Source organism: Hyla sarda, chromosome 3 (assembly GCF_029499605.1).
Source record: "Hyla sarda isolate aHylSar1 chromosome 3, aHylSar1.hap1, whole genome shotgun sequence".
Classification (NCBI taxonomy): domain Eukaryota; kingdom Metazoa; phylum Chordata; class Amphibia; order Anura; family Hylidae; genus Hyla; species Hyla sarda.
In genome coordinates this window covers 41290968-41315885 of record NC_079191.1, presented here as the reverse complement: position 1 = coordinate 41315885, position 24918 = coordinate 41290968, and the positions used below count along the sequence as shown (strand labels likewise).

The 24918-nt window shown below is 45.6% G+C and overlaps 1 protein-coding gene across 2 annotated transcripts; it reads left to right on the top strand.

Annotated features, from left to right (window-relative positions):
- The first annotated feature begins 772 nt into the window (after window positions 1-772).
- On the top strand, window positions 773-24670 carry LOC130361301 (ribonuclease H1-like). 2 transcript variants are annotated; one of them, XM_056564113.1, is made up of 9 exons: window positions 773-908; window positions 8421-8621; window positions 9474-9595; window positions 10121-10300; window positions 13592-13691; window positions 14884-14938; window positions 19463-19547; window positions 19629-19753; window positions 24147-24670. In XM_056564113.1, exons 2-9 carry the CDS (start codon window positions 8485-8487, stop codon window positions 24243-24245), a joined length of 903 nt encoding a protein of 300 aa, XP_056420088.1. In that variant the 5' UTR covers window positions 773-908; window positions 8421-8484; the 3' UTR covers window positions 24246-24670. The 2 variants fall into 2 exon arrangements, with proteins under 2 accessions (XP_056420088.1, XP_056420089.1); XM_056564114.1 differs by having other exon boundaries at window positions 879-948.
- Window positions 24671-24918: the final 248 nt, after the last annotated feature.

Here is a 24918-nt window from a genome sequence, read left to right as displayed (position 1 = left end):
ACCCGCCGGTAATGGCGGACATCCGCGATCGCCATTAACCCCTCAGATGTCATGAACCGCAGCCTCCGGTCGGCTGCGTTTTCGGCCGTATGCGGTTTCCCGACCGCAAGCAAAAACGTGGTCGACCACGTTTTTGCCTGCGGTCGGGAAACCGCATACGGCCGAAAAAGCAGCCGACCGGAGGCTGCGGTTCACTCCAGTCGGCTCATAGACGTGCATTAAATACGGTTCCCGAATACGGCTGAGTGCGGGCGCCGCAATTAAGCCCCGACCACCCCTCCTCCCAGCCGTATACGGGAACCGTAGTTCAAATCGTAGTGTGAACCCAGCCTAACAATGGTCTCCAAATTGTCAACCGCCAGATGTTACAAAACTACAACTCCCAGCATGCCCGGACAGCCGTTGGCTGTCCGGGCATGCTGGGAATTGTAGTTTCTCAAAATGCTGAGGTCCACAGTTAGGAGACTACTTCTCTATAAAGTGCACATACATCCTGTTCATTCCATGAAGCACAGGAACATTGTTAGGTATCTATTTAGTTTTCCCGATTTTATTTATTCTACAATGTATCAGCTTTAGCTTTATTTTTGTTTACACATTGCTTTGGGTGCGTTCACACGAGGCGGATTAACTACAAGCACGTTGAATATCCGTAGCAGACCCCACATAGAAAGTACGCTGCGGATTGTTTGAGGGGAAACTCGCAGAAGAGATCCCGCCTGTGTGAACGTAGCCACGTGACCTCCCCGTGGCCACGCTGCCTATAGCTTCGCGCGATTTGTTACCAGTTACGACTCTCTTCGCTCTCCGTAGCCAGCGGTGATGGCCGCATCCCTCATTAGGGTCAGCTGACCCGCGCGCCTGGCGTCCAATCAGGAAGCTGCTGTGAGATGGCGTAGAGGCGCGCGGTGAGAGTGGGGACACCGGGGGGGGGGGCGGTATAATGGAGTCCGTGTTACCTAGAGCCTGTGCTAATGTAGACTGTTTTGTATCTGGACTCCATAAAGAGAAGGGGGTGATCGAAACGGTTGCCCATAGCAACGAATCACAGCTCAGCTTTCCCTTCAGAACATGCTGTGGGAAAATAGCTGACCTCTGGTTGGTTGCTATGGGCAACAGTCTTAGTGTTCATTTATTCAGAATATTGAGCAGACTAAATGGGTTAAATGGTTATTAACTGACAACAAACTGTCACTTAACCCCTTCAGGACAACAGGTTTCTAATTTTTTGCACTTTTGTTTTTTCCTCCTTGCCTTTAACCCCTTAAAGGAGTACTCCGGCGCGCACTTTTTTCCCCCTTTTATCCCGTCCGGGCTGCAAAATAAAAGAAAAAACACTTTCTTTTACCTTACCTGGCAGGTAAGAGAAAGTGTGTCTTCTTTTATTTTGCAGCCCGGGCGGGATAAAAGGGGGAAAAAAGTGCGCGCCGGAGTACTCCTTTAAGGACGTTGGGTTTTTCCGTTTTTGCATTTTCATTTTTTCCTCATCACCTTCTAAAAATCATAACGCTTTCAATTTTGCACATAAAATTCTATATGATGGCTTATTTTTTGCGCCACCAATTCTACTTTTGTAATGACGTCAGTCATTTTACCCGAAAATCTATGGCAAAACAGAAAAAAAAATCATTGTGAGACAAAATTGAAAACCCCCCCGCCATTTTGTAATTATTGGGGGCTTCCGTTTCTACACAGTACATTTTTCGGTTAAAATGACACCTTCTCTTTATTCTGTAGGTCCATACGATTAAAATGATACCCTACTTATATAGACTTGATTTTATCGTACTTCTAGAAAAAATCATAACTACATGCAGGAAAATGTATACGTTTAAAATTGTCATCTTCTGACCCCTATAACTTCTTTATTTTTCAGCATAATGGGCGATATGAGGGCGTTTTTTTGCGCTGTTCTGAATTTTTTATAGGTACCATTTTTATTATTGATTGGACTTTTTGATTGCTTTTTATTCATTTTTTTTTCATGATATAAAAAGTGACCAAAAAGATGCTATTTTGGACTTTGGAATTTTTTTGCGCAAACGCCATTGACCGTGCGATTTAATTAACAATATATTTTTATAGTTCGGACATTTCCGCACGCGGCGATACCACATATGTTTTTTATTTACACAGGTTTTTTTTATGTGAAAAGGGGGGAGAAGGGTGATTCAAACTTTTTTTAGGGAAGGTGTTACATGACTTTTAGCTTTTTTTTTTTCTCCCCTTTTTTTTTTTAAATGCTATAGCTCCCATAGGGAGCTATAACTCTGCACACACTGATCTCTTATGCTGATCCCTGCAAAGCTATAGCATTGCATGGATCAACGAGATAGGGGCTCGATTGCTCAAGCCTGTAGCTCAGCTTGGAGCAATCAAACCCACATCGGACGCCGCGGAGACAGGTAAGAGGACCTCCGCTTGCATCCTAGCTGATCGGGACATCGCCGACTGAGCTGCCGGGAAGTGTTTACTTTCACTTTCAGACGCGGCGGTCAACTTTGATAGCCACGCCTGAAGGGTTAATAGCGCGTGGCACAACGATCGATGCTGCACGCTGTTAGCCCAGGGTCCTGGCTATGAATAGTAGCTGGGACCGACCCTGTGTAATGCGGGGTCACTGTGTTACCCCGTTTTAAACACCGGGCGTAGGGCGTACAGGTACGCCCTATGTCCTTAAGAGGTTAAAAATTCAGAGCACTTTAAATTTTCCACCTACAGACCCATATGAGGGCTTGTTTTTTTGCACCACCAATTTTACTTTGTAATACCATCAATCATTTCAGCACAAAATCCACAGCAAAACAAGGAAAAAAAAAAATTGTGGGTCAAAATTCAAAAAACGCCATTTTGTTGATTTTGGGGGCTTCCGATTCTACGCAGTGCACTTTTCTGTACAAATTACACCATCTTTATTCTGTAGGTCCATACGGTTACAAGGATACCTAACTTATATAGGCTTTATTTTACTACTTAAAAGTATAACTACATGCACAAAAATGTGTATGTTTAAAATTGTCATCTTCTGACCTCCTATAACTTTTTTGTTTTTTCTGCTTACGGGGATGGGTGAGGGCAAATTTTTTGTGCTATGATCTGAAGTTTTTATCGGTACTACTTTTGTTTTGATGGGATTTTTGACAGCTTTTTACTTTTATGATGGGAAAATGGGGGTGATTCAAACTTTTATTAGGGAAGGGGTTAATTCACATTTGCTAACTTTTTTTTTTTTTGTCCCCATAGAGGACTATTACATGCAATCTTCTGATTGCATACACTGCTCAATGCTATGCCATAGCATAGATCAGTGTTATCAGTGCTCAATTGCTCCAGGCTGCTGAGACTGTTTGGAGCAACCTAGCAATTAGAGATGAGCGAACTTACAGTAAACTCGATTCGTCACAAACTTCTCGGCTCGGCAGTTGATGACTTATCCTCCGTAAATTAGTTCAGCCGTCAGGTGCTCCAGTGGGCTGGAAAAGGTGGATACATTCCTAGGAAAGAGTCTCCTAGGACTGTATCCACCTTTTCCAGCCCACCGGAGCACCTGAAAGCTGAACTAATTTATGCAGGAATAGTCATCAACTGCCGAGCCGAGAAGTTTGTGACGAATCGAATTTACTGTAAGTTCGCTCATCTCTACTAGCAATGATCATGACGGCGAGGAGGCAGCTAAGGGCCCTCCCGCCATCCTCCAAGCTGATCGGGACACCGTGGTTTCACTTCAGTGGTCCCGATCAGCTCCGCTGAGCTACCGGGATACTTTTTTGTTGTTGTTGAAATTTTAGACGCCGTAATAAACTTTGATTGCAGTGTCTACAGGGTTAATGCCGGACATCACTGCGATTGGTGAAGTCCGGTATTAGCTCAGGGTCCTGGCTGCTGATAGCCGTCGGGACCACCCCACGATGACGCGGGTCATCCTGTAACACGGAGTCATAGAAGAGGAGTGGGATGAGGGCATATATGTGCACCCTTGGTCCGGGAGGGGTTGAATATGTCCAGTTGTTTCTGAGATAGTCATGGCTGTAAATGTTGGCACCCCTGAAATTTTTCTAGAAAATGAAGTATTTCTCACAGAACAGGATTGCAGTAACACATGTTTTGTTATACACATATTTATTCCCTTTGTGTTTATTGGAACTAAACCAAAGAAGGGAGGAAAAAAAGCAAATTGGACATAATGTCACCAAACTCCAAAAATGGTCTGGACAAAATTATTGGCACCATTTGAAAATTGTGGAAAAATAAGATTATTTCCAGCATGTGACGCTCCTTTATGGTCTATTCACACATACAGTATTCTGTGCAGATTTCAATGTGAACTGAACACATCTTGAAATCCTGCACAAAATACTGTACATGTGAATAAACCCTTAAACTCACCTGGGGCAAGTAACAGGTGTGGGCAATATAAAAATCACACCTGAAAGCAGATAAAAAGGAGAGAAGTTCATAGTCTTTGCATTGTGTGTCTGTGTGTGCGCCACACTAAGCATGGACAACAGAAAGAGAAGAGAACTGTCTGAGGACTTGAGAACCAAAATTGTGGAATAATATCAACAATCTCAAGGTTACAAGTCCATCTCCAGAGATCTAGATTTGCCTTTGTCCACAGTGCGCAACATTATCAAGAAGTTTGCAACCCATGGCACTGTAGCTAATCTCCCTGGGCGTGGACGGAAGAGAAAAATTGATAAAAGGTGTCAACGCAGGATAGTCCAAATGGTGGATAAGCAGCCCCAAACAAGTTCCAAAGATATTCAAGCTGTCCTGCAGGCTCAGGGAGCATCAGCGCAAACTATCCGTCGACATTTAAATGAAATGCTATGGCAGGAGACCCAGGAGGACCCCATTGCTGACACAGAGACATAAAAGCAAGACTACGTTTTGCCAAAATCCTTCTGGGGGGAAAACGTCTTGTCAACAGAGGAGACCAAGATAGAGCTTTTTGGTAAAGCACATCATTCTACTGTTTACCGAAAACGGAATGAGGCCTACAAAGAAAAGAACACAGTACCTACAGTGAGATATGGTAGAGGTTCTATGATGTTTTGGGGTTGTTTTTCTGCCTCTGGCACTGGGTGCCTTGAATGTGTAAAAGGTAGGGATCTACCGATTATCGGTATGGCCGATGATCACGATTTTGGGCATTATCGGTATTGGCAATTACCTTGCCGATAATGCCCTGCACCGCCCCTACCGCGAGCGCCGCCCCCCCCCCCCTGGCCCGCCGCACAGTGACCGCCCCCCCGACCCGCCGCACCGCGTCGCACCCCCCCACCGCACCACCCCCATTGCCTCCCCCATCCCCGGTTTTATAATTGCCTGTTCCCGGAGCCCACGCTATTTCTTGCTCCTGCTGTGTCCTGCGTTACGCTGTGCACAATGACAAATGACGTGACGTGCGCGACGTCACCGTCAGTGCGCACAGTGACAGTTCAGGAGGACGCCACCGGAGCCAGATGTGGAATGGACCCCGGGAACAGGTAATTATGAAACCGGGGATGGGGGAGGCAATGGGGCCGGTGCGGTGCGGGGGTCGGGCGGGGCGGTGGCGGTGATAGGTCTCAGGACCCCCAGACAGGCATGGGGAGAGAAGCGGGTGGCGGCGTTTTGTGTCACACTGTACAGCCCAGTGTCAGAAAGCTGGGTTTGTGTCCGAAATATTCTAGCAGGACAATGACCACCAAATATACGTCAAAAAGCACCAAGAAATGGATGGCATTAAAGTGCTGGAGAGTTCTGAAGTGGCCAACAATGAGTCCAGATCTAAATCCCATTGAACACTTGTGGAGAGATCTTAAAATTGCTGTTGGGAAAAGACGCCTTCCAATAAGAGAGACCTGGAGCAGTTTACAAAGGAAGAGTGATCCAACATTCCGGCTGAGAGGTGTAAGAAGCTTATTGATGGTTATAGGAATCGACTGATTTCAGTTATTTTTTCCAAAGGGTGTGCAACCAAATATTAAGTTAAGGGTGCCAATAATTTTGTCCAGCCCATTTTTGGAGTTTGGTTTGACATTATGTCCAATTTGCTTTTTTTCCTCCCTTTTTTTGTTTAGCTCCAATACACACAAAGGGAATAAACGTGTATAGCAAAGCATGTGTTACTGCAATTCTTTTCTGTGAGAAATATATAATTTCCTTGAAAAATTTCTGGGTTGCCAACATTTATGGCCATGACTGTATGGCCCCTAGAAGATCTTCTGCTAGATTCAGAGAAACGTGCATAGGGGGCGGGGCTTTACTGTCTCAATTTACTTATCCATTGTCTGACTCCACATCCTAGTGAAGTTGAGTAACAGACAATGAATATGTAAATTGAGCTGGTGAAGCTCCGCCCCCTGCAAGCTATTCACTGAATCTAGCAGAGGATATTCTGGGGGACATATCTCAGGACCTACGGGACATATTTACGTGACCCCTTGTTGGACTCCTGTTCACCCACCATATAACCCAGTATACAGACTGACCGTTTTCCTTTAATAAGATCACATTTGGTGGTGGAAGATCCAGGAGGGAAGTAACTTCAGGAACTTACTTCATACAATGGTGGCTTCTATTACAGCATGACACTGGGATCAGTGGGCTTGTTTCAATGACCCAATCTTTCAGAAGTGTTTGTAAAAGACTGTGTTGGTAGGGGCAGGATTATATCTACCGGTCACTGATGGACTGAATGAGAGAGGCATTAATTATATGATTCAGAGCTGAGGCCCAAAACTTTCTCCATACAGTATATAATGTTCTTCTACAGGTAGAAACTATGAAAGACAGTCAAACATATAATTCTAATAGAAAATCATGGTACTAATGGTATTTATATGCTACATACATTGCCATACCCCCTTAACGACCAAGGACGTATATTTACGCCCTTGGCCGTCTCCCACGATGTAAAGCTATGGCTGAATTTATGGAACGGTCTACCTCAGGAACTGGTCACAGCAGGAACAATTAACAGCTTTAAAACAGGGTTAGATACATTCCTGGAACAAAATAACATTAATGCTTATGCAGAATTATAAAACTACATCCCTTTCCCTTATCCCCTTACATCCTTCCCTTCAATTCCCTGGTTGGACTTGATGGACGTATGTCTTTTTTTCAACCATACTAACTATGTAACGCGGGGTCACGCGGTGACCCCGCGTCATATCGGGTCGGTCCCGGCATGTATCTGATGCCGGGACCCGGGGCTAATAGCGCGTGGCAGCGTTCGCGTATTAACCCTTTAGACGCAGCATTCAAAGTTGACCGCCGCGTCTAAACCGAAAGCTTCCTGGTCGCTCAGCGGGGCTGATCGGGACTACTGCAGTGAAAATGCGGTGTCCCGATCAGCTGGGACACGAGCGGAGATCCTCTTCTCTGCCTCCGGCGTATCCCTTCAGCGATTGATTGCTCCTAGCCTGAGATGCAGGCTTGAGCTATCAACCGCCGATAACGCTGATCATTGCAAAGCTATGGCTTTGCAGTGAACAGTGCTGGCAATCACTGTGTGCAGTGTTATAGGTCCCTATGGGAGCTATAACACTGCAAAAAAAAAGTGTAAAAAAAATAAAATAAAATCAAAAATAGTTCATAAATGTTATTTAACCCTTTCCTTAATAAAAGTTCAAATCACCCCCCTTTTCCCATAAAAAATAAAATAAAACACCATGTAAATAAAAATAAATATAAACATATGTGGTATCGCCACGTGCGTAAATGTCAGAACTATAAAAATATATAATTAATTAAACCGCACGGTCAATGGCGTACGCACAAAAAAATTCCAAAGTCCAAAATAACGTATTTTTGGTCGCTTTTTGTATCATGAAAAAATGAATAAAAAGCAATCAAAAAGTCAGATCAATACAAAAATGGTTCCGCTAAAAACTTCATATCAAGTGAGCCCTCATACCGCCCCATACGCGGAAAAATAAAAAAGTTACAGGTGTCAGAAGATGACAATTTTAAACGTATAAATTTTCCTGCATGTAGTTATGATTTTTTACAGAAGTACGACAAAATCAAACCTATATACGGTAAGTTGGGGATCATTTTAACCGTATGGACCTACAGAATAATAAGGTGTAATTTTTACCGAAATATGCACTGCGTAGAAACGGAAGCCCCCAAAAGTTACAAAATGGCGTTTTTTCTTGAATTTCATCGCACAATGATTTTTTTTTTCCGTTTCGCCGTAGATTTTTGGGTAAAATGACTGATGTCACTGCAAAGTAGAATTGGTGATGCAAAAAATAAGCCATAATATGGATTTTTAGGTGCAAAATTGAAAGGGTTATGATTTTTAAAAGGTAAGGAGGAAAAAACGAAAGTGCAAAAAACGGAAAAACCCTGCGTCCTTAAGGGGATACTATCGTTCTGCTTTAAACATTTTATGTTTTTATTTATTTATTTTTATTTTTTTGCAGGATGTAAAGTGTTGCTATCCCTTACAGCATGACTGCTACAGCCTAGTCTTTTTTTCTACTGGAGATGTTCAAGATCTCGACAGGCATCTTATCCTCTTCAGCTTTTCTTCTGTGTACAGCATTATCTGATGTTCGGTGGTCAGCCGCCAGAATGTTTTACGCTGTGAGGAAAGGACGAAATCCAGGAGTCTACAAGACCTGGTGAGAAAGAATTTTGCTTCTGGCATTTTTACCTACTAGATGCCGTGGTCAATAGTGACTGCAGCGTCTAGGTGGTTAGACAGGGGGAGAAACAATTTACTAAAGTTTTTATTATAAAAAAATAAAATAAAAATAAAGTATTAATAAACAATAAAATAAGATAATCAAACATTTGTTTGCATCCCAAAATAACTCCAATAAGAAAATGATTCATCCCATAATAAACAAGCTCCTATATGGCTACACTTATGTGGAGGGGGTTGTTATGGCTCTTGTAATGTAGCAGTAAGACTAATCTCTTTCCATTAAATGTGCTATTATTGTGGAAAAGCAGTAAAACATACCAGATTTGTATGGATCGCTGTAATCATACGGACTCAAAAATGAAAGTAATGGTGCGTGGAACAAAACTTCCTCTAGTTTTTCCCACCAACAACTGTTGGCACAGACGCTCACTTACCCCCACCCCCTCAATGCAAGTCTATGGGAGGGGGCGTGACGGCCGTCACGCCCCCTCCCATAGACTTGCATTGAGGGGGTGGGGCGTCATGAGGGGCGGGGCTATTACGTAACGAGCTGCTAAGCGTTCGGAACATTTTGTTCCAAATGCTGAGCAGCGGAGTACCCCTTGAAGGCTTCCTACATGAGCTGTGTAGATGAACTATTCTTCCCTGTTACTAGTTATTTTATGTTGACAATATTGTTAGCATGTGTGTGTGTACGCGTCCTAATAATTGCCCCACGCTCATTAATTTTTCTGTTAAATCTAGTAAGTGACTTAATGTTATGTTTATGTGTTTTAGCATTATAATAATAATTGTTTTTTTTCCCTTTTTTCTATCATCATCAAAGGGGAGAATGTAAAGAACAAGTGGACAAGTTTCCAGCAGCAAGATACAAGAAGTTTGCTTCAGAGGAAGAGGCCTGGAAATTTGTAAAGGATAACCCAGAAGCTTCCTCAAGTCGTATAGAATGTGAGCAAATCTATTATATTGGGAGGGGAAATGGTATCATCTTCACTTATGGTATTAAAGCGGTTCTCTGCTGCTCAGCGTTTGGAACAAGCTGTTTCGAACGCTGGAGCCGGCGCCGGGAGCTCGTGACGTCATAGCCCCGCCCCCTCAATGCAAGTCTATGGGAGGAGGCGTGATGTCATGAGGGGGGCGGGGCTAGGACATCACGAGCTGCCGGCTCCAGCATTCGGAACAAGTTTGTTCCAAACGCTGAGCAGCGGGGTACCCGTTTAATGCTGGAAAGTGTAGCTTTATATTCCGACTAGATAACCCTTTTATGAAAACAATGTTTTAGAGGTCTCTGAAGTTGCCAGTTGTTGAAGGGGGCCGCACAGTAATACATTTTTTAGATGGAGGAGAACTTCTTTACTATGTGGATAAATGGGCAGCTATTCAATACTTGTTAATATGTCACATTTTAAGTGTAAGAATTGTATGAATGTGGTCACTATAAGGCCCTTCATGTAGTGATGTCTTATTTTACAGGTAGTTCTAAAGCCCAAAGCTCTTCTTCTTCTTCTGTTTCTTCAAGTGTGAAGCCACCATATCACGCCAAAAGACCCCTTCCAATCTTAACCTCTGCAGGGCAGTCAGCTCCTAAGCGAACCAAGTTCATTGACATCGACTCACTGCCTCCGTTACCTGGACAATCCTTTACCAATATGGGTATGTACTAGCCTGTTTTTTTTTTTCTTTTTGATTAAATAAGTCAGTTACAAGGTCATGTTATTTCTATTACTATGAAGGAAACAAATCATTTGTAGGAATAAACTCTATTGGGGAGATTTATCAAAACCTGTGCAGAGGAAAAATGGTGCAGTTGCCTATAGCAACCAATCAGATTACTACTTTTATTTTTCAATGGTTGCGATGGGCAACTGTACTACTTTTCCTCTGCACAAGTTTGGATAAATCTCCCCATATGGGCTTAAAATAAATATATTTAGATTGTTGCCTAAATAAATTCTCTGTCCCTGCTGCCTTCTTATTTACAATCTTGACACATGATAATGTCACATCAAGTGCCTGTAATGGCGCCATGAGAAACATAACGCCTCATCTCCCAGCCTTGGGAGATGGACAGCCTTTTGAGAATTTTCTAAGAGATACTATTCTGGTGTATCTTGATAAAAATAACATTCTAACAGAGCACCAACATGGGTTTATGCGGGATCGGTCCTGTCAGACTAATCTGATCAGCTTCTATGAGGAGGTCAGTTATAGATAGGACCGGGGTGAAGCTGTGGATGTTATATATCTGGACTTTTCTATGGCATTTGATACTGTGCTGCACAAAAGGTTGGTGCATAAATTGAGTATGCTGGGACTGGGGGAGGACATATGTAAATGGTTAACAACTGGTTCAGTGACAGGAAGCAGAGGGTGGGGATCAATGAAACTTACAAGGTACAAGTGGGGTAAAATAGAGGGCAGTACTGGGCCCTCTTCTTTTCAGTATGTTTTTAAATGACTTCGTAGGGGGATTACAGAGTAGAGTTTTTATTTGCAGATGACACTTATCAGTGTAAGTGGAGGATTACATAATATTACAGAGGGATCTGGGGAAACTGGTGGCATGGGCACAGACATGGCAAATAAAACTTAATGTGGATAAATGTAAGGTAGCTGCGGCCAAGTCATGGAATGTATCAAGAGGCATAGAGGCATGTTACAAGGACATAGTTTTGCCTCTGTATAAATCTTTAGTCAGACCACATATGGAGTATTGTGTCCAGTTTTTGGCACCTGTATTTAAGGACATGGCTGAACTGGAGAGGGTGCAGAGGAGGACGACACGGATAAATAATGGTATGGGAGGATTACAGGACAGAGACAGGTTATAAAGCTTGTGGTTAGAGATGAGGGAAGTTAGTGATTTGATTCGTCACAAACTTCTCGGCTTGGCAGTTGCTGACTTTAGCCTGCATAAATTAGTTCAGCTTTCAGGTGCTCCGGTGGGCTGGAGAATCTCTCCTCGTACTGTATCCACCTTTTCCAGCCCACCAGAGCACCTGAAAGCTGAACTAATTTATGCAGGCTAAAATCAGCAACTGCCGAGCCGAGAAGGTCGACTCGTGCCCGCTCCATACTCTGCGTCCTCATGTCCCGTCCGATTTGTAATGAAGATATTGTAAGCTGAAAATAGAAGGGGAAGCCCGACCGATGCACAAAAAGGGTAGATAATAAAAGGGTTGGGGCATAAAATGAGGGCAAGTCTTTGTGAGATGGGGTGTGGCTTGCAAGCCGGATGACACATTCACTAGGAGATTAAGAGCAGAGCTTGTGGAGTAAGGTACTGGAAGTCCCATATACTTGCATTGGACTTGAAACAAAAACCCATCTTTTATGTAAGGGTGTAGGTAAGGGTTAATTTAACTATCATATCTTTTTTTTTTTTTACATATAAGTAATAAGTGTACCAGGTATTATTGAAATATCTCCAGCCGTACGGAAGTTATGTGGGAACATACATTTCCCATGGGACTTTAAACATAAAACCCTGACCCTTGAAAATGGGGGGTAGGTTAGGGTTAAATTATCCTATATTTTAAGTGGACATATAAGTAACATGTGACCAAGTATTATCAAAATATCTCCAGCCGTTTAGTAGTTATGCAGTAACATATATTTCCCATTGACTTGTATGGGACTTTAAATAAAAACCCCGACCCTGGCAAATGGGGGTGAGTAAGGGTTAAATCACCTATCCTATGTTTGTTGTTGACATAGAAGTAACATGTGGCCAAGTTTCATGGCAATATCTTCAGCTGTTTGGACGTGATGCTGGAACATACACACAAACACATTGAGTTTTATAGGTATAGATATATATTTATATTTATTTATTTTTTTGGTTCGGTGAATATGTTATTGAAAATTTTAAGTGAAATTTGGTCCGGACAAGTGGATCATCATGAGGGAGAAGTAGGTTTTGCTACATTTTAGTCCCGTGGACAAGTAGTTTTTTATTAAACCTCCACACCCCTGCAGAGATTCTTTACTGTAAGAGCAGTGAAACTATGGGACTCTCTGCCACATGATGTTGTGATGTCTGACTCAATAAACAAGTCCAAGGGGGCCTGGATGTTTTTGGGAAACAAATATTACAGGTTATGTATACTAGATTTAAGGGAATAGAAAGTTGATCCAGGGATTTATTCTGATCGCCATATCGGGGACTGGAAGGAATTTTTCCTGTCATGGGGCATTTTTTTTATTTTTCATTTTTTTATGGGGGGGGGGGGGGGGGTTGCCTTCCTCTGGATCAACACAGTTGGGTTATAAAACATGTTAAAAATAAATAAAATAAAAATGCCGGCAGCACACTTGGTCAACACAATGGAGGCTCCTAGCGCACTTTTTGATCAAAAACGTGTGTGTGTGTCCCCCATACACCACGCGGAGGTGGCATCATCTCGGATGAGACCCTAACATTCAAGCTGGGCGACATGCTGGATCCACTAACAACCCAAAACCACCTCCTGTGAAATAGGGGAGGGGATGCACGGCTATAGAGGGAGCCACTCCCCCCAAATTGCACTGCAAAAAAAAAAAAAAGACAAATATACACATGTGCACGCTGCTGTGGCAAGTACAAAACATGTAAAAAAAAGAAAATGGCTACAGTTTCGTCTTTTTTTTTTTGCTGTGCAATTTGGGGGGAGTGGCTCCCTCTGTAGCCGTGCATCCCCCTCCCCTATTTTCACAGGAGGTGGTTTTGGGTTGTTAGTGGATCCAGCATGTCGCCCAGCCTGAGGTGAGTGAATTTTAGGGTCTCATCCGATATGAGGCCACCTCCGCGTGGTGGATGGGGGGGGGACACGTTTTTGATCAAAAAGTGCGCTAAGAGCCTCCATTTTGTTGACAAAGTGTGCTGCTGCCATTCTCCTTTATTTATTTATTTTTTTAAACCTTACAAACTGTTATGTATATTTATCCTAATATTATATTTTAAAGGTGATTCCGTTATTGTGTACACTGATGGCTGTTGCTCCAAGAATGGCCGACATTCAGCAAGAGCTGGCATTGGGGTTTACTGGGGTCCAAACCATCCATTGTAAGTAGAAGTTAGTTTCCCATATAATGTTGAAACTTTTAGCGATGTTATAGATTACATTTGGTATTTCATTGTTGTGGGTAAATGTTACTTTGTGTCCCACATCCTTAGACTTGTAGAAGCAGATAGTAGCCGACTGACATAGTTACCAGCAGGCATTGTTTTGACCGCTCATGGTAACTCGTTGCTTTTTACAGGCCCCATAACTATATTAACTCATTAATTTATACTACTACCACAATACACCTTTTAAAGGGAACCAATCATCAGATTTTACCCTATATAATGCTTGGTAAAGCGTTATATAGGGTAAAATTGTTGTCCTCACCATCCCCGGGGGACGCTCCTGCCCCAGGGATGGTGAAGATATGAAGTTATAAACTAGTCACCACCACGGCTGTAAGTAGTCACCTGGGCGGGGAGCTCCACTCACCTATTCCCGTTCTTTGGCCGGCAGCGACACCCCCTCTGCTTGATTGATGGGCCGCGTCATTGTTCCGCTCACTGAACAGACAAAGCAGAGCGATGAAGCTGCCAATCAATCAAGCGGAGGGGGCATCGCTGCCGGCCGAAGAACGGGAGTAGGTGAGAAGAGCTCCCCGCCCAGGTGACTACTTACGGCGGCGGCGGTGACTAGTTTATAACTTCATATCTTCACCATCCCTGGGGGCAGGAGCGTCCCCCGGGAATGGTGAAAATAAAGATTTTACCCTATATAACGCTTTGCCAAGCGTTATATAGGGTAAAATCTGATGATTGGTTCCCTTTAATCTTGTCCCAGTCACTAGCTGACTCCATGACTGTTGGAAATAAATGGGATACGGCAGCAGGCGGTTTTCAAAATTTCGGCTGCCGTATCAACGAATCATGAAGTGAATGCAGCCTAAAGTGTGTGTGTGTGTGTTAGAAACTTCCATCTTTACTTTGTAGATGGAAAGTACCTATTGAAGTGTATAGAAAAGTGTTGAAATATGGATACATCCTTATTGCATTTGTATTTCATTAGTATTTCCATCTATTCTACATCGGTTTTTCTGGCTGTAGAATAATTTTCTGTCTAGAAAACCGCCTACAGTAGTTACAGAAAAAACAGGTGAAAACTTATGGCATTTTATCTGTAATGTCTGTGTGGAACAGGCTTATGTCTAACTGTGTGTAATGTACTAGTAATGCTATGCTTTCTTATACGCAGGAATGTGGCAGAAAGACTTGAGGGAAGGCAGACGAATCAGCGTGCTGAAATACAGGTAGCTTACTTTATTCTTTCATTCTACTGAGATGCCTAAAGTGAATTTCTGCCAAAGGTTGTTTATGTCCTGTATTCTCAGCTGAACGATTTCCTGATATAACATTCAGTGCTTTGTTAGTCTGAGATGCCAAATCCACTGAATTAAATGATAAATTCTGTTTGCAGCCACCAAGAGGGGAGGCTTCCTGTAGAACACACACACATAGGGGGGATTCATCAACATCAGTGTATGTAGAGCTTTTTTACCCCTTTCTGCTGTGTGTATTTGTCATTTAGCTGCGCAAAATGTACTAAACTTGCGCACGGGTCTCTGTGAATCATGTGCAGTAATAGAATCCAGCCCATCTCAGCTCTTGAGAAAAATATAAGGCAGACTTGTACGTGTGCTCGGAGTTGGTTTATATTTGCGCAAGAAAATGACACTTGCGTCCTTTTTTTGCGCAAAAAAAAAAGACACAGTTAATAAATTCATGTCTACAGGAAAAACTGCTCTACGGTACACCTGAAGGGTGACATCATTAGAAAAAGTTCTACCAAAAAGACGCACAAAAAGAACGCAGGAAATATCCTTGCGCAAGATTTTGCACAAAAAAAAACCCTAAAATGACTCTATAGATTGAATCCCCCCCCCCATAGTGTATATATAGTATATATTATAATTTTTTTTTTCTATGGCCTTTAATGTATAAACAAAATACTGTTCATACTTTATATCGGAATCACATTGCAGTGTTCTAATCTGTATAAGACCACACATGCAGTTTTCAGAATCAAACCCAGGCGTAAGTTTTTCCATTACATTTTACCTGTTTTTGATCAATGCCTGGCATTGGGGGTCACAAACTGCACCTTACATGTGTGATTCCAACCTAAATGTTGTCCGCAGATATACTCATAATTGCTCTGAGCGGCTAAACTAGTAAGTCCAAGGGTGGGATTCAGATTTTTAATAACAGGTTCCCTCCTTGAAAATGGTTTCTACTCTAATAATCAGATCTACCAATTGCCAACTCAGGTTAATACTTCATAAAAGTTTTTACCATATGAAACTGCAGCTTTATCACTACAGACTTTACAAGTGAACACCTCATTGTGTATTCCCCCTGACTCTGTCCTCTCACTGCTATCATTGACTCCCAGGTGATGTATTTTCTGTAGTCGTTTCTTTTCACCTCCATCTGGTCCGGACTGAAGTTACTACTTCCAGCGACATCTTGGCTCTGCTGAGTTTGCTTCCCAGACATCTTTAGATTCTCAGGGCCAATGCACACCACAGAATTACCACCTGGAAGATCACAGTGCAGCAGCCTCCCATTGTTTTCAGAAGGGATGCACCGATATATCGGCGGCCGATACATATCGGCCGAAAATAGCTGTTTCGGGGAAATGCCGAAACAACAAAAAATGTGCCGATAATGACCCACCTCCCCTGCCCGCCCACAGCACAAGTTGCAAACACTGCCAGTGGCAGAGGCACTCGTGGGCGGTGCAGGGGGGGCGGCCGCACCGGGCGCACCATCTGGGGGGGTGCGGTCTCCGGGATAGGAATACTTCTTTTTATGTGCCCGGGCCGGCTCCCGTGTGTGGCTGCAGGCGGGGGTTGACCAGAGCATATAAAAACGAATACTGTATGCTAAAAACCAGGGGGCCTCCAGCTGTTGTGAAAGTACAACTCCCAGCATGTCTGGCCCGGACCGGCAAAGTCTGTCCGGGCATGCTGGGAGTTGTAGTTTCACAACTGCTGGAGGCCCCCTGGTTTATAGTATACAGTATTAGTTTTATATGCTCTGGTCGGCCCCCGCCTGCAGCCACACACGGGAGCCGGCCCGGGCACATAAAAAGAAGTATTCCTATCCCGGACATTCCTGTGTCCCGAAAAATCTTTTCGGGACATAAGGATGTCCGACGGTCACTCACCATTCCCCTTCGTCCTCCTGCGATGCTCCTTCGGTCCTTCGCTTCTCCGCCTCTATGGTCGTACGCACGGGACGTCACTGACGTCCCGTGCGTACAACCATAGAGACGCAGGATCGTCACAGGAGAACGCGCGCTGGCCGGGGCCTGGTAAGTGACCGCGTCATCTTGTTCAGTGTTCCGGTCACCGCTCCCCGGTCCCGGCACCTACTGCTATGGTCCATAGGCCATAGCAGTAGATGTGACCCCGGGCCGGAGGAGCGGTGACCAGAACACTGTGGGGGGCTGCAGTACAGACATACAGCCTCCAGCCATACACTGTATATGGCTGGAAGCTGTATGTCTGTGGGGTGGGGGGAAGCTGCCTACTATTGTGGGGGAACTGCTGACCTAATGTGGGGGGGAGCTGCCTACTATTGTGGGGGAGCTGCCTAATATTGTTGGGGGGCAGCTGCCTACAAATGTGGGGGGGAGCTGCCTAATATTGTTGGGGGGGAGCTGCCTAATATTGTTGGGGGGGAGCTGCCTAATATTGTTGGGGGGAAGCTGCCTAATATTGTTGGGGGGAAGCTGCCTAATATTGTGGGGGAAGCTGCCTACTATTGTAGGGGAACTGCCTACTATTGTTGGGGAACTGCTGACCTAATGTGGGGGGGAGCTGCCTAATATTGTTGGGGGGGAGCTGCCTAATATTGTTGGGGGGAGCTGCCTAATATTGTGGGGGAGCTGCCTATTAATGTGGGGGAGCTGCCTATTAATGTGGGGGAACTCCCGACCTAATGTGGGGGAGCTGGCAATCTAATGTGGGGGAATCTGATGAGCGGAGCGCTGCATTTTACCAGAAGACGGGGAGAAGTCCTTTTCGGTATCGGTTTCGGCCGGACATTTTTTTTAATTTCGGTTTCGTTTCGGTTCTGAAATTTCTATTTCGGTGCGCCTCTAGTTTTCAGTAGGATTCTGTTGCACTGTGCACACTGGATTTCTCTCACAAAAATACCAATTTCAGACTCTGAAGAAAGAATTCCTCACAGAACTGCATTGCTGACAGTGGGGATGTCCGTACAGTCATTGCACAGATTCATTTCAGCAATGCTTGCTGTGTGGGCCCTCTTTGCAGCAGGTACTTGACCAATATACTATAAAAAAAGCTCTTCATACTGCCACACACTGCCCAGTAAAGACATCTCTCCCCGTAAATATAGGACTGCCAATACACACAATGCCAGTTCACACTGTGAACTACATTAAACAGCCCCATATTCTTGGTCCCCAAAATATAAACCTGCCACACACTGTGCCTGCCAAAAAAAAGATCCACACACTGTGCACCCAGAATATAATGCCACAAGCTGTGACCTCTTTATTATAACACAAGACACACAAAAAATGAAGACACAATCGAAATGAATAATACTCACAGATTCTCCTGAGATTTCAAATACATTCACTGGTTCCCATTTCTGCACTGTGATATAGGGGTGCACACTCTGGCCTCTGCAAGCCAGGCTTGGCTCCTGGGGAAGGACACAGACCGTGTAAGAACTTATAGGGGTATTTTGGCCATACAAGAAATGGAATGTCCAGCGCTGACTCTTGAACAAAGGAACTAATTTAGTGATAAAAATTCATAGTTGCCATGGAATACAACAAAGGATTCTTGCAGTGTGACGCGTTTCGGCCGGCAGGGCCTTAGTCATACACATACAGCACTGTGTCTCCATTTCTTGTTTGCTTTTCAAGTGGATTAGTCCAAATCCAGTCCGGGCGCTTTCAGGAGTGAGCTGGTACTTGTGCTTTTTTGGTCAATTATATTTTGGCCATAGACGCCTATCCAAAGGGGATAAGATGTCTGATTGGGGGTACCCCTGCAATCTCCCTACAGCACCCGCCATTTAGTGCCAGGCTGCTGCTCCAATCTCGGAAACCTCTGAGTTTAAAGGGATTGGAGCCCTGGTGTCATGCCACGCTCCTCAATTCATATGTCTGGGAGGGGGCAAGACGGCCGCCATGCACCCTAATAGACATGAATGGAGGGGGCGTGATGTCTTGTCTCCAATCCCATAAACTCAGTAGTTTCCGAGATAGGAGCAGCAGCCCGACACAGAATGCCGGGTGCTGCACAGAGATCGTGGAGGGTCCTAGCGACAAGCCCCCCACAATCAGACATCTTATCCCCTATCATTTGGATAGGGGATTAGATGTCTATGGGTGGAGTACCCCTTGAATCATGCTGTCTGCATCTCAAAGGGAGAGCTGAACAGCAGTGCATGGAGCAAAGATATCCCTTACACTTTTTTTTTTTTTTTGTGTTTACGATAAGTACTCATTTACCAAAACAAAAAATAAATAAATAAAACATTTGAGAACTTGGTTGAGATGCTTTCTCCACCCAGCTCCCCAAACCAAGAACAGGAGATAACCTGCTGGAGCAAAATCATGGGTAAAATTGATTGGTAAACGTGTTAGGGGATATAGATGTAGGGGCAGAAAAGTATATGGAAGCACATTGAATCTTGTGGTATAAATTTGTGCTGATCTTAAATGCTAACGGATAATCATATCCGGACCTTTAGGTATAGAATTGTAATACTGCATTTTATTTTTCCAGGCAGCTTGTAAAGCAGTAGAACAAGCCAAGAGCCAGAACATCACCAAACTTGTTATATACACAGACAGTATGCATACAATAAATGGTACGGCCTACACTATGTACACTTGCTAGTCTCCATTTCTGGCCTGTTTTATGGTCTTCACATCCTATTGTGTTTTACAAGGTATCACTAAGTGGATAAAGTCCTGGAAGACTAAGGATTGGAAGATGAGCACTGGAAAAGAGGTGATAAACAGGGAAGACTTTGAAAAGCTGGACAGGCTTGTACAAGGGTTGGACGTGAAATGGGTGAGTATGGACTCTGAGACAAGCAAGGGGGGAATTTATGAATGGTGTGATACAAGATTTTTAGCAGTAAAAGTGTACCTGTCATTTGCAAAAACTTTATATAATGTAGGAAATAACATGTATATTTGTAATATTCATTGGGTAAAAATGCTGTCCCTGCAGCTATTGCATGTGTGTCTGTGCAGACAAAATACAGGAAGTGTGATCGGGACAAGCGGGGCTCTGTGCACTGAGGACAAGCGGGGCTCTGTGCACTGAGGACAAGCGGGGCTCTGTGCACTGAGGACAAGCGGGGCTCTGTGCACTGAGGACAAGCGGGGCTCTGTGCACTGAGGACAAGCGGGGCTCTGTGCACTGAGGACAAGCGGGGCTCTGTGCACTGAGGACAAGCGGGGCTCTGTGCACTGAGGACAAGCGGGGCTCTGTGCACTGAGGACAAGCGGGGCTCTGTGCACTGAGGACAAGCGGGGCTCTGTGCACTGAGGACAAGCGGGGCTCTGTGCACTGAGGACAAGCGGGGCTCTGTGCACTGAGGACAAGCGGGGCTCTGTGCACTGAGGACAAGCGGGGCTCTGTGCACTGAGGACAAGCGGGGCTCTGTGCACTGAGGACAAGCGGGGCTCTGTGCACTGAGGACAAGCGGGGCTCTGTGCACTGAGGACAAGCGGGGCTCTGTGCACTGAGGACAAGCGGGGCTCTGTGCACTGAGGACAAGCGGGGCTCTGTGCACTGAGGACAAGCGGGGCTCTGTGCACTGAGGACAAGCGGGGCTCTGTGCACTGAGGACAAGCGGGGCTCTGTGCACTGAGGACAAGCGGGGCTCTGTGCACTGAGGACAAGCGGGGCTCTGTGCACTGAGGACAAGCGGGGCTCTGTGCACTGAGGACAAGCGGGGCTCTGTGCACTGAGGACAAGCGGGGCTCTGTGCACTGAGGACAAGCGGGGCTCTGTGCACTGAGGACAAGCGGGGCTCTGTGCACTGAGGACAAGCGGGGCTCTGTGCACTGAGGACAAGCGGGGCTCTGTGCACTGAGGACAAGCGGGGCTCTGTGCACTGAGGACAAGCGGGGCTCTGTGCACTGAGGACAAGCGGGGCTCTGTGCACTGAGGACAAGCGGGGCTCTGTGCACTGAGGACAAGCGGGGCTCTGTGCACTGAGGACAAGCGGGGCTCTGTGCACTGAGGACAAGCGGGGCTCTGTGCACTGAGGACAAGCGGGGCTCTGTGCACTGAGGACAAGCGGGGCTCTGTGCACTGAGGACAAGCGGGGCTCTGTGCACTGAGGACAAGCGGGGCTCTGTGCACTGAGGACAAGCGGGGCTCTGTGCACTGAGGACAAGCGGGGCTCTGTGCACTGAGGACAAGCGGGGCTCTGTGCACTGAGGACAAGCGGGGCTCTGTGCACTGAGGACAAGCGGGGCTCTGTGCACTGAGGACAAGCGGGGCTCTGTGCACTGAGGACAAGCGGGGCTCTGTGCACTGAGGACAAGCGGGGCTCTGTGCACTGAGGACAAGCGGGGCTCTGTGCACTGAGGACAAGCGGGGCTCTGTGCACTGAGGACAAGCGGGGCTCTGTGCACTGAGGACAAGCGGGGCTCTGTGCACTGAGGACAAGCGGGGCTCTGTGCACTGAGGACAAGCGGGGCTCTGTGCACTGAGGACAAGCGGGGCTCTGTGCACTGAGGACAAGCGGGGCTCTGTGCACTGAGGACAAGCGGGGCTCTGTGCACTGAGGACAAGCGGGGCTCTGTGCACTGAGGACAAGCGGGGCTCTGTGCACTGAGGACAAGCGGGGCTCTGTGCACTGAGGACAAGCGGGGCTCTGTGCACTGAGGACAAGCGGGGCTCTGTGCACTGAGGACAAGCGGGGCTCTGTGCACTGAGGACAAGCGGGGCTCTGTGCACTGAGGACAAGCGGGGCTCTGTGCACTGAGGACAAGCGGGGCTCTGTGCACTGAGGACAAGCGGGGCTCTGTGCACTGAGGACAAGCGGGGCTCTGTGCACTGAGGACAAGCGGGGCTCTGTGCACTGAGGACAAGCGGGGCTCTGTGCACTGAGGACAAGCGGGGCTCTGTGCACTGAGGACAAGCGGGGCTCTGTGCACTGAGGACAAGCGGGGCTCTGTGCACTGAGGACAAGCGGGGCTCTGTGCACTGAGGACAAGCGGGGCTCTGTGCACTGAGGACAAGCGGGGCTCTGTGCACTGAGGACAAGCGGGGCTCTGTGCACTGAGGACAAGCGGGGCTCTGTGCACTGAGGACAAGCGGGGCTCTGTGCACTGAGGACAAGCGGGGCTCTGTGCACTGAGGACAAGCGGGGCTCTGTGCACTGAGGACAAGCGGGGCTCTGTGCACTGAGGACAAGCGGGGCTCTGTGCACTGAGGACAAGCGGGGCTCTGTGCACTGAGGACAAGCGGGGCTCTGTGCACTGAGGACAAGCGGGGCTCTGTGCACTGAGGACAAGCGGGGCTCTGTGCACTGAGGACAAGCGGGGCTCTGTGCACTGAGGACAAGCGGGGCTCTGTGCACTGAGGACAAGCGGGGCTCTGTGCACTGAGGACAAGCGGGGCTCTGTGCACTGAGGACAAGCGGGGCTCTGTGCACTGAGGACAAGCGGGGCTCTGTGCACTGAGGACAAGCGGGGCTCTGTGCACTGAGGACAAGCGGGGCTCTGTGCACTGAGGACAAGCGGGGCTCTGTGCACTGAGGACAAGCGGGGCTCTGTGCACTGAGGACAAGCGGGGCTCTGTGCACTGAGGACAAGCGGGGCTCTGTGCACTGAGGACAAGCGGGGCTCTGTGCACTGAGGACAAGCGGGGCTCTGTGCACTGAGGACAAGCGGGGCTCTGTGCACTGAGGACAAGCGGGGCTCTGTGCACGGAGGCTCTATAACACACCACTGACTCACACAGCAGGATGATTAAGCCAGGAGCCTGCACACAGCCCTACTTGTCCAGCCCACACTTCCTGTATCTTGTCTCTGCACACAGACATAAAAGCAGGTACAAGACAGCATTTTTTCACCCAAAAATGCACAAATTTTTTTAACCAGTTTATATTACAAATATACATATAATGTTGTTTAAAACATTTTTGCATACGACAGGTAATTTAATATAGGCAGGCTGGATGGAATTACTGTAACTTACACCCAAAAAATTGTTGTGAAAATCTTAATCAGCGCATAGCTCCTGCAAATAGTGGTGCATGGATATCCTCAGAACAGTGGTCATGTATGTGCACTGCTGCTCCATTCATGATCTGTGAAACTGACGAGTACTTTGCAGTCCCATGAACAGTGAATGGATGAAACTGCAGGTAATGGTGTAACACGGGGGGCTCTTTGCTCTCCCAAGCTTGGTTTAGCTTGAGCTGTGAGAACACAGGTATTGTATTATCTGCATTCGTTTTGTTATATTTGTAGCTGCAATACTTCATTGCTTCTTTTTATGAGATTCACATTCTGGTTTTTTTTTCCAAGTCTTCCCATTTGGGGGGGGGGGGGGGATTCTATATACACTTGGGGTACGTCCACACATACAAAATCCCCTGTGAGATTTCTGCAGTGGAAAATCTGCAAGTGGGTTATCGTGACAGCAGCTAATCTGCAGAAAAACCCCAGTGGATTATGTTCATGTGAAAATACCCTTAGGGGGTGAATTTCTTTATTGCATGCAGTCAATAGGTGGCGTACAAACCACACAACAAAAATTGTATTGGGGAGAAAAACCAAACACAATTTGATTATAAATCATGCGACAGTAACATACTGTACATGTGAATACACCCTTAATAGTCTGTGCCAATTCAATCCTTGACCACATCTCCTCACTGTACCACATCCACTCATGTGCAAAGAGGTGACAAAGTTTGATCAAGGTGGAATTGGTGTGATTTGTTCAGATGGACTTTTTTTTTGTAAAAACACACGATTTGTTCGGCCACATGCAGTAAATACTTCTGGAATGCTGCGGTTACCCTGCGTTTTTTAATACTTGCCAGTTTTTGCTGTTTTACAATTTGGTTGTAATTGATAAAACTATCAAGTATGGTATAACCCCATAATTGTAAGCGCTGCGGAATCTGTAGGCGCTATATTAATAAATAAATAAGTATTGAGAGAATGCAGATTAACGTCAGCATTGCAGAAGTACTTGCTGCATATGGCCAACATACCTGAGCTGTTGTATTATGAAGCAGAAAAGGACGTAACTTACAAATGGGAACGGTGAATATAAAACTTCCATCTGATGCACAAGGTGTTGCCCTGTTTGTAGCCTACAATTATATACTTGAACTGGCGGTGAGCAGGTTAATCTGTTACTAATGTTGAATGCTGCAGCCTCGGTTTTGTACACTGACTCTTGTATCATTCTCTCCCTCTGTGTTTAGATGCACATTCCCGGCCATGCTGGTTTTGGAGGAAATGAAGAAGCCGATAGACTCGCCAGAGAAGGAGCTCAGAAACCTGCAGCAGATGCCAGTAACTAATAAAGAAAGTGACACTTGGCATGTTATGGACCTCCTATAGTCGCTTACACTGCAGGACATTGTGGATGGGAGGTTATTACTCTGCAGTAACAGCAGATGTTGAGGAGGACCTCATCCAATTCAGCAACACCTCAGCCAGACCGATCAGCGCTTGCACTACTCCTTTTGGACCTGGAAGAATTTCCCATGGTCTCTATGGAATTAAAATGACCTTTTTAAAGCTTTTTTTTTTATTTTTATTTTTTTTGCAGATACTGTATTATAAATGTTATAATTTCCTATAAAATTTATTTTACTACAAATCTCAAATTTCACGCGCGGATGTTAAAGTGTACCTCATAAAGTTTTATGAAAAATTTCTATAGTGCAGCACTGTGCACAATAGCGATTTTTCTAAATCACTTTAGATTTGAAACCAAAATACCTTTTTACTGAATGCCCATTCTCAGTTTGTTATATACACAATGGGGGAGATTTATCAAAACCTGTGCAGAGGAAGAGTGGTGCAGTTGCCCATAGCAACCAATCAGATTGCTGCTTTCATTTTCCACAGGCCTCTTTAGAGGCCTGTGGAAAATGAAAGAAGCAATCTGATTGGTTGCTATGGGCAACTGCACCACTCTTCCTCTGCACAGGTTTTGATAAATCTCCCCCATTGTGTATTTCTATTGTG

Bases quoted from the DNA above. Each gene is read 5' to 3' on its own strand.
- LOC130361301 (XM_056564113.1), top strand. From the start codon at position 8,485: ATGTTCAAGATCTCGACAGGCATCTTATCCTCTTCAGCTTTTCTTCTG. The intron at 9,596-10,120 runs GTGAGCAAATCT...CTTATTTTACAG, and splicing joins TTCCTCAAGTCGTATAGAAT to GTAGTTCTAAAGCCCAAAGC. The intron at 19,548-19,628 runs GTACGGCCTACA...GTGTTTTACAAG, and splicing joins CAGTATGCATACAATAAATG to GTATCACTAAGTGGATAAAG.